This window comes from Hemitrygon akajei, chromosome 8 (assembly GCF_048418815.1).
Source record: "Hemitrygon akajei chromosome 8, sHemAka1.3, whole genome shotgun sequence".
NCBI classification, from domain to species: domain Eukaryota; kingdom Metazoa; phylum Chordata; class Chondrichthyes; order Myliobatiformes; family Dasyatidae; genus Hemitrygon; species Hemitrygon akajei.
In genome coordinates, this window is record NC_133131.1 from 86,479,578 (window position 1) to 86,494,639 (window position 15,062).

Here is a 15,062-nt window from a genome sequence, read left to right on the forward strand (position 1 = left end):
GTAAGTTGAGGTCAATGATACCTGTTGACCTTGACTAAAATAGCCTGAAAATGGGAAAACATATAGGTTGCAAGTGTACCATTCATTTCTCCTGAGTCTTTGGCCTGACCAGCAGTCCTTAACCGAACTTCTGGTGATTGTTTAAAAATAAGTTGTGTTATTTTAAAATAGTTTATGCAGAGACAGAAACAAGATCAGGAATATTGAGTCTCAGGCAACTTCAGGATTGAACAGCCAATTCCATGAAAAAAATACAACCGAGGTACAGTGGAAGACCGTTATGACCCTTTAGCCTGTTCAGTTAGTTTATAGCCCTACATCTATCTGCAACCTTTACCACCCTTACCTTGTAAAATCGACCATGCTGCCTTTTAAAATTTTCCATAACATTTTGGGGGGCAGGGGCGGAATTAAAAAAAAAACAAATGGTGTAGGTGACTGTAAAGTAGAGATTGAATGAACTTCTGTTCCAAGTATCAGCTAGCTGTTCTTCACTGATGACTTATTTTGGTCCTGACTCCAAATGTATAATGTCACTGGTAATGACCAGTGTCAGTAATTTCTTTATTTATAGTAGTCCTCGTGCCTGCCTTCTTTTCTGATTCTCACCATTCTGCAACAACGTTCTGGTGTGCAGTGATGTATTCTCCTGAATTAGCATGAGGCAAAGCTTTGTTTCATTACTTTACTCTGGAATCATGATCAGTTAAAGTTCTGTTAATTTTGTAATAAATAGAAGAACTTGTACAGTATGTGAGACTTTTTTGTGTACAATGTATTTACTTGAAGGGCGAAGCTGCCCCTTCTTACAATTTGTGTCTCACAGATTCCTTTGGTGTCTGGGTGCGGAATTTTTGAAAAGCTGCTTTTGCTTACAGAGATCATGAGCTCAGTAATAAAGAAGTGTTGGATATCTCCCCAAATGGGTGAAATTGCACATAAATTGCCTGCCAGTTGTGATCGTTGCAAAGCAATTGCCTATCTTACATGTAAATTATTTCTTATCAGCCTAATTGAGCGTGCAGCTGCCTGGGTGTATAACTCCTTGTCAAAGTCAGGTTTTACTGATGACATTCAATAATAGCACTTTGGTACAAGTTAAAGAATTCCAAACATTGCAGTGCATTGAATGTGTCAAAATGTATTAATTTTCTCATTATTTTTGAGGAGTGACTTTCAGACAACTATTTTCTGAATGCTAGTGAATAAGAATGAAAGACTTTGACTATGGCGTTGAGTTCTTGTAATTCTTAGAATTTTCTCATTGCACCTGGCTTTGGCACTGAGAATTGTTTAGCTGCATTCGTTTAAGTCTCTTCAAAATTTTTTCCCAACATTTGGCTAATTCTTGAGTTGATATTTGGTCTTCGCAGTTTTAATTTCTGTCTGCCACTAATCACTTCAATAACCTGAATTCTTGTTGAAGTGGCCCTTGAATTTGCCGATTTACTAAAGCCCCACAACAACGGTTTACAACTATTTGACATTTTTAAATTAAGAGAAAGACCTTGAGGCACTTCACAAAAACATAAGGAAATTCGAGTTTTGAAATTAAAGAATGTGACCTAGATCTTGTTCAGGGTTAGTTTTTCTTTAAGGAGTTTCTTAAAGGGGGAGTAACTTGGAGGTTTCTGAAAGGAAGTATAGAGGCCTTCCCAGTCTTCATCACCTCTACCCTGACTTCCTTTCATTGATTTACAAACTGAACAACAATCTACTTATTTTCTTTGTGTGCTTTTTAGTGATGGAGGGAGCAATGGAAAGGCCTTCGAATATGTTAATGCTCATCAATAGTGACTTGTGCACAGGAAAGTTTTGCAAATATGGATCCTTATCTTAAAAAAATCAGTGACATAGCTCACATTGAACACTTAATGTGCTTTCCCAGATCCAAAGGATGTGTGCAGTATTATATATTTGCACAATCTGCTCACAGTTATTAAATGGCTTACATTAGATTGTAACAGTACCATAGAACCCCAGGAATATACTGTGGAACAAGAAGTCTTCAATGTAAATGAATTTCCTTTCCATCTCTGTTCAGAATCAGGCAGACTGATACAAGCAACACACACAAAAAGCTGGTGGAACACAGCAGGTCAGGTGGCATCTATAGGGAGAAGTGCTGTCGACGTTTCGGGCTGAGACCCTTCGTCAGGACTCACAAAGTGTCTCGGCCCGAAACATCGACGGCGCTTCTCCCTATAGATGCTGCCTGACCTGCTGCGTTCCACCAGCATTTTGTGTGTGTTGTTTGAATTTCCAGCATCTGCAGATTTCCTTGTGTTAGACTGATACATGCATGGAGATTTTAAAATTCTCTTCTCTCACCATTGTTTTTCTTTGAATGTAAAGGTACCTTTGAACCAGAAAATGAAAAGATCATCTACGGCTTAACTCACCCAATCAATGCATTTGAACCCCTCTGGGTGCAGGTACGTACATTTCTAATTGGAAGCAAACATTTACTTTATTATTAATTTATCAAGCTTGATTCATCATCTTACATGGTGTTGAACCATGTATGTTATATTGAGAGGTAATAGTAATCCCCTTTCAGACAACATATTCCAACAGAATGGATATTTTAAATTGAGGGCTAAGAGTAAAATTTAACTAGTTTGCTTATGAAGACTCTAGTTCTTTAGATAGGATGCAGTGTCATGTTGATATTAACATTTCTTGTATTTTCTGAGATTGAATTCTAACGTTTTCATAACTTTATAGAATTTTTCTATTGTTTAACAAATATTAATCAATGGAATTATAAATAGGTAGCCAGTATTTAACTTTGAAGGGTTTTGGTTTTCTATTTATAATATATAAGTGCTTGATCGTCAGTCTGTAATCAATATATTTCCATTTGGGAACATTGTAGCTGGTACTGTTGGCTAACAGCATGATGCACATCATTGTATTTCTGACTCGCACAGCAGGGTGCCACAGAGCTGACATATGAAACACATTGGTAGTCAGATGCTGACAGATCTGGTTTCCTGTTCCATCACTGCACTCAGAACTAAGTCCAGAAGTAGAACTCAGTCATATTGATGGATGCACATTGTTTCTGGCCTCCCAGCCTTGTCTGGCATATCTACTGTGGACCTGTTAGAATGAAGTCACCTACCTGCATAGAAAAGGCAAATGCTTTGGTTTTTATCTTTGTTTTATGTAACATTTATTTTATATTTGATTTATACCAGTAATTATGCATTTTAACTACACTCTGTGGCCACTTTATTAGGTCACTCTTTCACCTAATAAAGTGGCCAGTGAGTGAATGCTCATGGTCATCTGCTGCTGTAGCCCGTCCACTTCACGGGTCAACATGTTGTGAGTTCTGAGATGCTCTTCTGCACATGACTGTTGTAGCACCTGGTTATTTGAAGTTGCTGTCACCTTCCTGTCAATTTGAACCAGTCTGGCTATTCTCTTCTAATCTCTCTCATTGACAAGACAGTTTTTCCCACAGAACTGCCACTCACTGGATCCTTTTTTTGATTTTCGCACCACTCTCTGTAAACTCTAGAGACTGCTGTGCGTGAAAGTCGCAGGAGATGAGAAGTTCCTGAAGTAAAGCCGCCTCATCTGGTGCCAACGTCATCCCACTTAGATCACAATTCTGATGTATGGCCTGAATAACAACTGAATCTCTTGACGATGTCTGCAAGCTTTTATGCATTGAGTTGCTGTCACATGATTGGCTGATTAGTTATTTGCATTAATGTACAGGTATACCTAATAAAATGGCCACTGAGTATATCTTAAGTTTAATTTAAAAATTAAATAATCAAATAAATTTTCAGTTGGTTTCAGTTGTGTCTGATTTAGGGATTGGGACTTCACCCCACTGGGAAATCCAACATGTTCATATTCCATGTGGAGTCTGACAGTGGAGTCCAGGAGGGAAATCACCAGAGAAACTTGGCCAGATAGGTTCAGCATTTCCGCATTCCCAAGAGCCCAGAACTTGTGCCATTTCTCTGGGGCTTAGCTCCAGCACCATACAGTGAAACTACTGGCGTTTCCCAGTGTGCCAGGTCATTAATTCAAGACATCCATTCACACAGCTTGTGTATTCCTTTTCAGAGAGGCTGCTTCACAATCAACTCCATCTTGAATTTTTGTTCACATTGTAAGCAACCCAAAAATTTGATCACTTTTTTTAAAAAACTTTTTTTATTGTGTTTTCAAGTAGTTACAGAATAAAAGTGTATGAAAAAGAAAATGTGTGTTACCCATCCCCCCTCCCCTTAACCCCTCCCCCCTAACATCCCTATAGAAAAAAAAAGAAAGAAAGAAAAAAAAGGAATGCCTGGATATTGGAATATCCCCACATGCTCCATGGAGTTCGTAATAACTTTAGTATATATATTTATTTCTTTCCCCAAGTAACCAATTATTTCATCTTCGGAGCACCTATATATTTAATCCTATCTTTTGTAAATAAGGGCTCCAAATTTTCAAAAATGTTTCATATTTATCTCTTAAATTATAAGTAATTTTTTCAAGTGGAATACAGCCATAAATTTCTTTCTTCCAACGACCTATACTTAAATATGTATCCGATTTCCAAGTAACTGCAATAGCCTTTTTGGCTACTGCCAATGCAATTTTTATAAATTTTTCTGATATTTATTCAATTTGGATATCGGTTTTATCCCTTCAATATCACCTAGTAAAAGTAATATTGGATTATGTGGAAGTTGTATTCCAATAATTTGTTCCAATAAAACTCTTAAATTTGTCCAAAAAGGTTGAATTTTAGAACAAGACCAAGTAGAATGTAAAAAAGTACCAATTTCTTGGTTACATCGGAAACACTGATCAGATAAATTTGGGTTTAATTTATTTATTTTTTGTGGTGTAATATATAATTGATGTAAAAAATTGTATTGCACTAATCTTAATCGGACGTTTATTGTATTTGTCATACTCTCAAGAGATAGTCTTGACCAATTTTTTTTCTTCAATTTTAATATTCAAGTCACTTTCCCATTTTTGTCTTGACTTATGGACTCCTTGTTTAATTGCCTGTTTTTGAATCAAATTATACATACAAGAGATAAATTTTTTAATCTTTCCTTTTTGAATTAAAGTTTCTATTTCATTTTTAATCGCTTTTAAATATTTACCGCTGTGGCAACAGCAGCTACTGGCCAACACAGATTCCCAGTCAAGTACAAATAGGAAAAGAGAGAATGGAGCTGCCCCTACCCATGCATTGCGGCAGAGACCAGGTTGCAGATAACAGGATCTAAAGCTCCCACAATAGCCTTAAATCAGAGTAAATAAGTTAAGATTTTAACGTTTATTGACTTGACTTTATGTCTGTACTTGCATGTTCATGAGGTGTCTCTTTCATGGCATGTTCTCAATGATATATTGCTCTGGTAATTCCTTACATCTTAATCACTTCTGTGAGAGCAAGCAAGGCACAAAAGCATCTTGAGCCTCACTTTCAGACAGTGTTAACACAACAGCAACATTATCGACAAAAGGACAATACTAATTAACTTGTAATCATGGGCGGAAATACCAAATTATGTATGTAAAGATACTAGCCATCTTATCCACAATTTCAGTGTTCCTTTGAGTTGTTCAATTACATGGCAAAAGTATTCAGGACAAGTATTGCACCTCTTAGATTCACAGAGTCATAGAGAAGTACAGCACAAAAACAGGCTCTTTGGCCCATCTAGTCCATACCGATACCATTTAAGCTGCCTACTTCCATCTACCTGCACCGGGTGGACCATAGCCCTCCATATCTCCACTATCCATGAACCTATCCACACGACTCTGAAATGGTGAAATTGAGTTTGCATGGACCACTTGTGCTGCCAGCTAATTCCACACTCTCATGGCCCTCTGAGTGAAGAAGTTTCCCCTCAATTTCCCCATAAACTTCGCACCTTTCACCCTTAAGCCATTACCTCTAGTTGTAGTCCCACCCAACCTCAGTGGAAAATGCCTGCTTGCATTTACCTTAACTATACGCCTCACAATTTTGTATACCTCTATCAAATCTCCTTTCAATCTTGTATGTTCTAAAGAACACAGTCCTAACCTATTCAATCTTTGCTTGTAACTCAGGTCCTCCAGACCCAGCAACATCCTTCTGAATTTTCTCTGAATTCTTTCAACCTTGTTTACATCTTTTCTGTAGGTAGGTGACCAAATCAGCACACAATACTCCACATTGGGCCTCACCAACCATGTTATACAACTTCAACATAACATCTCATCTTCTGTACTCAATACATTGATCTTTGAAGGCCAATGTGCCAAAAGCTTTCTTTATGCCCGTCTGCCTGTGATGACACTTCCAACAAATTATGTACCTGTATTCCCAGATCCCTTTTCCTACCACACTCCTCAGTGCCCATTCCCTGTGTAAGACCTACCCTAGATGGTCCTACCAAAGTGTACAGCCTTGCACTTGTCTGCATTAAATTCCTTCTGCCATTTTTTCAGCCGATTTCTCCAGCTGATACCAATTCCTCTGCAAGTCATGGTAGCCTTCCTCACTGTCAATTATACCTGGACCTTGGTGTCATCTGCAAATTTGCTTTTCCAGTTAACCACATTATCATCCAGATCATTGGTATAGATGTCAAACAACTATGGACCCAACACTGATCCCTGCTGCACACCACTATTTACAGGCCTGCAGTCTGATAAGCAACTCTCTACTACCACTGTCTAGCTTCTCCCACAAAGCCAATGTCTAATCCAATTTACTGTCTCATTCTGAATGCTGAGTGACTGAACCTTCTTGACCAGCTTCCCATGTGGGGCCTTGTCAAATGCCTTACTCATGTCCATGTAGACAACATCCACTGCCATGCCTTCATCCACTGTCCTGGTAATGTCCTCGAAAAACTCTGTAAGATTGGTTAGACATGACCTACCACACACAAAGCCACACTATCCTTAATCAGTCCATGTCTATCCAAATACTTATTTATCCAGCTCCTTAGAATACCTTCCAATAATTTTTCCATAACTGATGTCAGACTCACTGTCCTATAAATACCTGGTTTCTGTTTAGAGCCTGTTTTTCAAAACAGCAGAACATCATTAGCTCTCCTCCAATCCTCTGGTAACTCTCGTGTTGCTAAATATTTTTAAAATATCTCTACTAGGCCCCAGCAATTTTGGCGCTTGCATCCGGTAGGATCTGAGGGAAAGCCTGTCAGGCCCTGGGGATTTATCCACCTTGATTTGTCTCAGGACAGCAAACACCTCCTCCTCTGTAATCTGTACGAGGCCCATGAACTTGATGCCCCTTTGCCTCACCTCTGTAGACTCTGTATCCATCTTCTGAGTAAATAGAGATGCAAAGAATACATTTAAGATTGCCCCCATTTGTTTTGGCTCCACAATATGGTTTGCCATTTTGGTCTTCCAGAGGAGGATTGCTCTTAACATACTTGTAGAATTCCTTAAGATTCTCATTCACATTGTCTACTGGACTTCATGCCTTCTCTTAGCCTTCCTGATTTCTTTCTCAAGTGTTCTCTTGAATTTCTTGTACTCCATAAGCACCTCATTTGTCCCTCCTTGCCTATACAGTTGGCCCTCCTTCTCCGCGGGTTCCACATGCGCAGATTCAACCAACCATGGATCGGGAAAACCCGGAAGTTCTCTCTCCAGCACGCGCTGTTTGAGCATGTACAGACTATTTTTTTCTTGTCATTATCCCTTAAACAATACATGTAACAACTATTTACATAGCATTTACATTGTATTAGGTATTATAAGTAATCTAGAGATGATTTAAAGTATACGGGAAGGTGTGCATAGGTTACCGCAGATACGGAATCGATAGAAAAACCGTAAGTTCTATAAGTCGGAACAGGTACATCTGGTATTACTTAGCGTCAGTTAGTCAAGCGTTTGTCTTAGTATATAGTATAGATTTTACCTTTATATACATATAAAACACTTAAGAAATGTATGTATTTCAATAATTAAACCACTGCGTTGCTTAGTAATAATTGTAGCTTTCGTCAGGGCAGGGCCATCACATGCTCCATTATTCTCACTTTATCCTTTAAAATTGTTCCGATCGTTGACCGACTGTAGCCTAATGCTTTTCCAATGACCGATGGTGTTTCACCTCTTTCCGATCACTTTATTATTTCCACTTCATTTTCAATCGTGATCATTTTCTGTCAATGGAACAGAAACACTGTGAGCGGCGGGTCCTGAGCTCTGCCGAGTCCTAAAGTGCACCGCACTGAGACAGGTTAAACAAGGTCCAGAGCTCCACTGGGTCCTAAAGTCTACCACACTGAGACGGGTTAAATAAGGGACTTGAGCATCGGTGTTTTTTGGTATCCACGGATACCAAATGGTTAAGGTTGCAGCCACTGGAAATTAGTGACACCAGGATTGGGACATCATTCCTGTAGTTCCTTGGACAGCACCACAGACCCAACACAAGTTCAGCCATTTCATCAATAACCTTTTTTCTACAAAGTTAGTGTGGGAATGATTGGGTTTGATCTTATTGAATGCTGGACCAAGAACAAGGGAGCTAATAGCCTGACCTTTACATAATTTCTTACATCCCTGTACTTTTATATCAATAGTTCTTTGCCATTGCTAATTCTAATCCTGAAACTCCCTAGCTAAGAATACAAAATAGAAACTGCACCAGGAGAATTGTAGTGATTGAGGAAGTCAGCTGATCACACCTTCTCTAGGATCAGGCAATAAATGTTGGCCTTGTCAGTGATAGCCAGATACTGAAAAGTGTAAAAAGAAGTGTAAAATATCTGAGTATTTATTTGCCTAGTGCTATCTTGAAAGGGAGCAGTGTCTTTCTTATACAATGTGTTTGTGTAGGTTGTTCCACAAGTCTGTTTTCTTTCTCTTATTAGTGCTGTTTGATTGCATAGTGTATTAATTTAACAGAGATAGATAACAAATTAATTTTCATGCAGAATATTCTCCAATTCTTCATGAACTATATTTTGTCCTGTTCATTTACATATCAGTTGAACTATAAACCCTGCTTCTAGCTCCAGGCTGACAAGAGGGGACAAATTTCAGATGGGAAATACAAAGTTCAAGTTTCCTGTGTGGCCCAGACAGTCATTTCATCTAGTTTATTTTCCATCCTCTGGTAGACAGGACTGGAAGGTGGCTGGGGATTTAATGGTAAAGTCCTGTAATAGAAGAATAGGGTGAGATTGGGGTGTTATGGGGAGATATGGGGAGATGTGGGGGGAGGTGGAACTGATAATATGACAGGAAGGGGGAGGGAGGATCCAGACACGGTGGAAGTTGAATTTGACACAATCTTATTTTATAGAGCTTTTACATTTGTTTTATTTTTTCCTTTTATCCTCAGTTCCATCACCTCATTTACATTTGGAAGACATTTTGGGCTACCCCTGGCATTAGCAACAAAATTTCTGTTGTCTTCAAAGGACCTGGATGGGAGCCAGGCAAACCAAGACTTGGTAACCATGAAGATCTTCCTGCAGTATGTAACAGCAAAATTCATTAGAATAAGTGAAGGGGGGGGGGGGGGGATGAGAGATGGAATTAATCTCTCAGGATTTTTTACAGTTTGTATATATCAAAACAAGAGAGTGGATCACCATACAGAAGTATCCAATGGTGATTTTGGCAGTGTGTTTCAATTTTATTTAAGATGCCTTGAGGAATGAAGAGCAAGCTGAAGATGATCATTTCCTGTGTTTTCCTCTCACAGTGACCACCAATGGGAAGGTGGAAGCTGGAGAAAACCGTGGGGTGATAGAGATATTGTTCATGGAACAGTTGTTTTGATATAAAAGCAGCAAATGCTGGTAGCAGTCAGCAAATAAGGCAATATTTGTGGAAGCAAATATATAGTAATTCCTTCAGGCAGAATGAACTAGGCGGTAGTTAAATAAATCATGGAGAACAGAAAGAACCCTTATTGGTAAGAAATTCAACTTAGGTTGAAAGAGCTAAATGTTTGCAAGAATATTTGCCTTTAGTTTCACTCATTTTCTGACATTCATTCCCATTGAGATTAATGGAATAAATTTTAGGAATTGAGTTTATATTCCTTATTGTTTATTTTGCATAACAATCATCTTAAAAATAACAGGTGACCAAGCCTTAGCCAGTCTTGTTTATGAAAGTTTTTAAAAACCTTTATCCTTTGTCTACCTAGGTATTCAAAATTACAGTGTAAAAGCTGCAGAAATTTGTGAGAGCCTCATTAACAAATGCTGAGGCAGTACAAGCTGCTGTTATCATTCCACATCTAATAGAAAGCTTTGGCTAAATATGTAGATAGAGTTCTTGCATTTATGTAAACACAGGTGATTCTGCAGATGCTGGGAATTCAGAGTAAGACACAAAATGCTGGAGAGATCTCAGTAGGTCAGGCAAGATCTATGGAGAGGCTCAAACCATCGACTCTTTATTCCTCTTCATAGATACTGCCTGAGCTGTTGAGTTTCTCCAGCACTTTGTGTGTATTACTATTGCGTTTATGTTGTGTGCATTTTAAGGCTATGACTATGTTATTGTTCAAACATTTATTACTAGTTATTGAATGAACTCTTAATATTTTAGTGTCTAACAGAATTCTGCAATATTAGAAGTTTTCTTGGATGTCCCATTTGCTCATTTAATGGAATCTGGAATAATTTTTGGCATTACTCCAAGGCAAAGTGTGGAGTTCTCTTATGTCCAGTCCATTATTTACCTTTCAACATGCATTATCAAAAATAGAATCTGCTCTATAGTTTATTCACCTCATAACTGTTCGTGAAACTTTGGGTTTACCATTGTGTATTTGAAAATGCAACAATTACTACACAAAAAAATATTTATTAATTATGAGTCATATGACAATTCACATAAGATGCCATATAAATGTTACTTTTCTGTGGTTTTGCATACCTTTGTTTTATGTTTTGCGGGACAGAATGCCTGTCAAAATAACCAGCGCAATGTTTTCAATATCAACATAAAAAAAATTATTTTACTAATGTTCAAATAATGTAATTTCAAAACCTGGGTGTGATTTACTCTATCTGCCTTAAATGTGCCTGTGAGTAATTATCACTGGTTAAGCAGAAGTGGCTATTTTTCATAAAATTAACTGTTTATAAAAGAACAATTGAAGTGTCCTCCTTTGTTAAACATGACCCTTCCATTCATATGAATGCTATTATGTGGTTTTATTCTCTGTAAGTTATAGTTGACATCTACCTGTTAACTCCTAATTGTACTATGTACCGATTGGCTTTGATATTATTAAGGGGGAAGCCTTCATTAAAATAAATATATTTCCACTTTATCAGAATATCCCAATGCTTTTGAAATGTCATTTGTAGCACTGAAATAGCTCAAACAGTCCCATTACAAGCAGCAAGATAAATGATCAGATAACCTGCTTTTTTCTATGTTTGATGTGGGCAAGCATTTGTATTCATGTGTGAGTATAATATTTTGTCAGTACTGCATTGAAGTGTTAGCTCAGGAAGACTATAGAGTTAGATTTTCTGGTTAATGACGCTTTGATGGCTGCAGGGATAGAAAATACTGCTGAGATAAGATGTGTCAAAATTTCATATGAAGCATGCTATGAGGAACATTACTTTTTAATCTTCCCTAACTTCATTGTTTCAACATATTAGCACTTGGATTACGTACTGTTGGGTGAGGGATTAATGCCATGATCTAGTGACCTCAGAGTGGGAGTGCCATCTTTGATCGAAGACTGGCATTAAGTAATGTTCTCTCTTTGCCTCATGACATGTTCCCATTGCCATTCGTAGAGACTAGACATCAGAATATGTGGTATCCTTCTTCTTCTTCTTTTTCTTAGAAGTCCGTCGTGGAATGATGATGACATCAGTGACACCTCTGATGAGAGGGAAGCTGGAACGTGGAAGTGCAGATGTGCCTGCAGGCCGGGCACGTTATGGCTAGTCAAGGGTCAGGTCATGTCTTCCTTGTGGTCCTGGTGCTTTTGAACAAGGTCCTTCAGCCGCTGCTCTTCGAATGTACTGGTGCCTTTGTAGACTGCAGGCGCCAGGCGTTGTAGTCTTTGGCCAAGGCCTCCCGACCAGTCACGGGGATATTGCATGCCTTCAAGGACACTTTCACGCAATCTTTATAGTGCTTTGTGGGGCTTCCCTGCTTTCTGCTGCCAAGTGTCAGCTCGGAAGAGAATACTGTTTTTGGAAGGTGGTTGTCTTCTGTCCAGACCACATGTCCAACCCTTCAACGTTGAGCCTTCATGATCAGTGTCTCTGTGCCAGAGCTCTCGGCCCTTCGTAGCACTTCTGTGGTCGGGGCTCTGCCTTGCCACGAAATGCCTATGATCTTCCGAAGGCATCGCAGCTGGAACTGGTCAAGCATCTTGATTTGCCTGAGGTATGGGGTCCATGTTTCACAGCCATACAGCAGAGAAGTCAGGACAACTGCTCTGTGCACTGCCATCTTGGTCTTTAGCCAGATGCCATGTTCTCCCCACACACATGTCCATAGTCAAAGGAAGCTTTTGCAAGTTTGTTTGCGACCTTTTGATCTAGACTGCAGGAAAAGGTGAGGCAGCTTCCCAGGTAGGTGAAGGCATCAACATTGTTGAGCTGTGTGCCTTCAATCTCAGTTTGTGGTTCCGCAGGGTTGGTATGGGGTGCAGGCTAAAGTAGAACTCCTGTCTTCTTCAGGCTGATGGTTAGGTGAATTTCCTTGCTGCCACAGCAAGGCAGTCAGTGAGGTCCTGCAGGTCCCTTTCACTGTGCACTGCAAAGAGAAAGACTTGTAGTATTGCTTCCAGAACTTTGGTCTTGGCCTTGAAGCATCGCAGATCAAAGAAGCATCCATCAGCCCTGTAGCAAATGGTTATTCCCACATCAGTCTGTGAGAGAGCAGAGAATGGCATCATGGCAAACAGCAGTCTGAACAGAGTAGGTGCGAGGACACAGCCCTGCTTGACAGTGTTAGTTATGAGGTGCAGCCGTTTTCGATGATCCTGGCCGTCATGCTGTCGTGGAATGACCTGACAATACTGACCAGCCTCGGGGGTGGGGGGCAGCCTAACTTGGTGTGGATGTGCCAAAAGCCTATGCGACTGATGTTATCAAATGCCTTTGTCAGGTCCACAACTAGGATATAGAGATTCTTGTTCTGTCCTGGCACTTCTCCTGGATCTGTTTGACCGCAAAGATCATGTCCACTGTCCCTCTGTTAGAACTGAAGCACATTGGCCTCTCTGAGATGACGTCATCAAGGAAGTGAGAGGTAATCCTGTTCAGTATGGTACAGGCCATGATCTTCCCAGCAATGCTCAGGAGAGATACGCCTCTGTGGTTGTCACAGGATGCCCTGTCCCCCTTGGTCTTGTACGGGTGGATGATGTCTGCATCCCTAAAGCCCTGTGGTACACAGGCTTTCTTCCAGAGCTGCTGCAGGAGCTCTGTCGGCCTCTGAAGAAAGGTTTTGCCACCTGGGCCAGGGGCCTTACCTGGCTGCAGCTGGTTGACTTCCTTCCTAGCTTCTACCAACGTGGGGGAATTATCAAGGGCCTCCACGACTGGGCACTGGGGCACTTCTTCTGTGACCTGGTCGTCTATCTGGGATGGCCTGTTCAGCAAGCTGGTTGAAATGGTCTGCCCAGCGTTGGACAATATCACCTTTGTTAGTGAGGAGCGCTCTATCCAAGGAGTGGACTGGTGCCATGATGCTGGAGGAAGGTCCATACACTGCCTTTAGACCATTGAAAACTTCTTTGTGTGGTTCAGGTCAGCGTAATGATGAAGCTCTGCCATCACTGATCTTTCCTCTTCCACAGTTCAGCATGGATCTTACTACGGAGGAGCTTCAAGTCACTGAGCTAGCTTGCAAAGGTTCCTGCTTCTGCTTGAGAAGGGTGACGATATCAGAGTTGTTCTCATCGAACCAATCCTGATGCTTCCTGTTGGGGTGCCCGAGAACGGCACTTGCAGCGTTGTACGGGGTGTCTCTGATGACAGTCCATCCTGTTTCAGGGCCTGCTTCCTCAGGCAGCTGCTCAAGTTTTTCCTCCAGTTACTTCATCAGCTCTCCTTTGATCCTGGGGTCAGTGAGCTGTTGAATGTCCAGCTTCCGCTCAGTGTCAGCCTGCTGGTGCCTGTGTGCCCTGGCGATCTGAAATGACAGCTTGCTTCTCAGCAGGGTGTGGTCAGTGTAGCAGTCTGCACCCCTCATCGCTCTGGTGATGATCACATCCCTGATGTCCTGACACCTTGTGATCACATAATCAATCAGGTGCCAGTTCTTGGAGTGCGGGGGCATCCAGGTTGCCCTGCGGATGTCTGGAAGTCGAAAGAGGGTGTTGCTGATTGTCCGCCCATTTTCTGCACAGAAGGCGAGTAGTAACTGCCCAATTTGAATTCTCCTTCCCAAGGCCACGCTTGTCAATGACCTCCGGCCAAGTCTGATGGTCACTGCCTACTCGGGCATTAAGGTCACTAGTAAGCAGGATCTTGTCATCTCTGGGGACAGTAGCCGGCCAAGTTCCTGGTAGAAGAGGTCCTTCTGTTCAGAGGTCCAGAGGTCACGGTGGGTGCGTAGGCACTGATCAGAGTCAGATGAGTCTTGGCTTTCAGGGGCAGCCTCATTACCATGAGAGGATTGTTGATGCATCTGGGGAGGGACTGCAGATTCCTGATGATTGTGGGCCGGATGGCAAAGCCAACCCCGGCTTCTCTAGCCTCATCCTTTCCCGTGCCACTCCAGAAAAACAGGCAGCCATCCCCTACGTCTGTGATTTCACCGGTCTCAGCCAGGCGTTCCTCGCTGACGCTGTACTTCTGAAGCACGTGTCCTACAAGTGCAGTTCACCTCTCTGGTCTGTTTCTGGTCTTGTTGTCCATGAAGTTCCTGACATTCCAGGTTGCAACATAAAGTTTGCTTGGCTTTCTGGTGGTTATTCTTTCTTTTGTGGTTTTTGAGGTAGTTCAACTGCAAAATAGCTGTCCAGTCATCTGTGTTATGTTGATAGGATAGGGTGAGGTAAGGTTTCTTTAGATCACCTTTTCCCGAGTGGCCGTCCC

General features: G+C 40.9%; 1 protein-coding gene across 1 annotated transcript in view; it reads left to right on the forward strand.

Annotated features, from left to right (window-relative positions):
• The window catches only part of agmo (alkylglycerol monooxygenase), a 354,023-nt gene that overhangs the window by 221,977 nt on the left and 116,984 nt on the right, over window positions 1-15,062 (forward strand). The window contains exons 8-9 of the mRNA XM_073052942.1: window positions 2,356-2,435; window positions 9,365-9,499. Coding sequence (XP_072909043.1) covers window positions 2,356-2,435; window positions 9,365-9,499 — 215 coding nt within the window. The remainder of the gene's footprint in view (window positions 1-2,355; window positions 2,436-9,364; window positions 9,500-15,062) is intronic.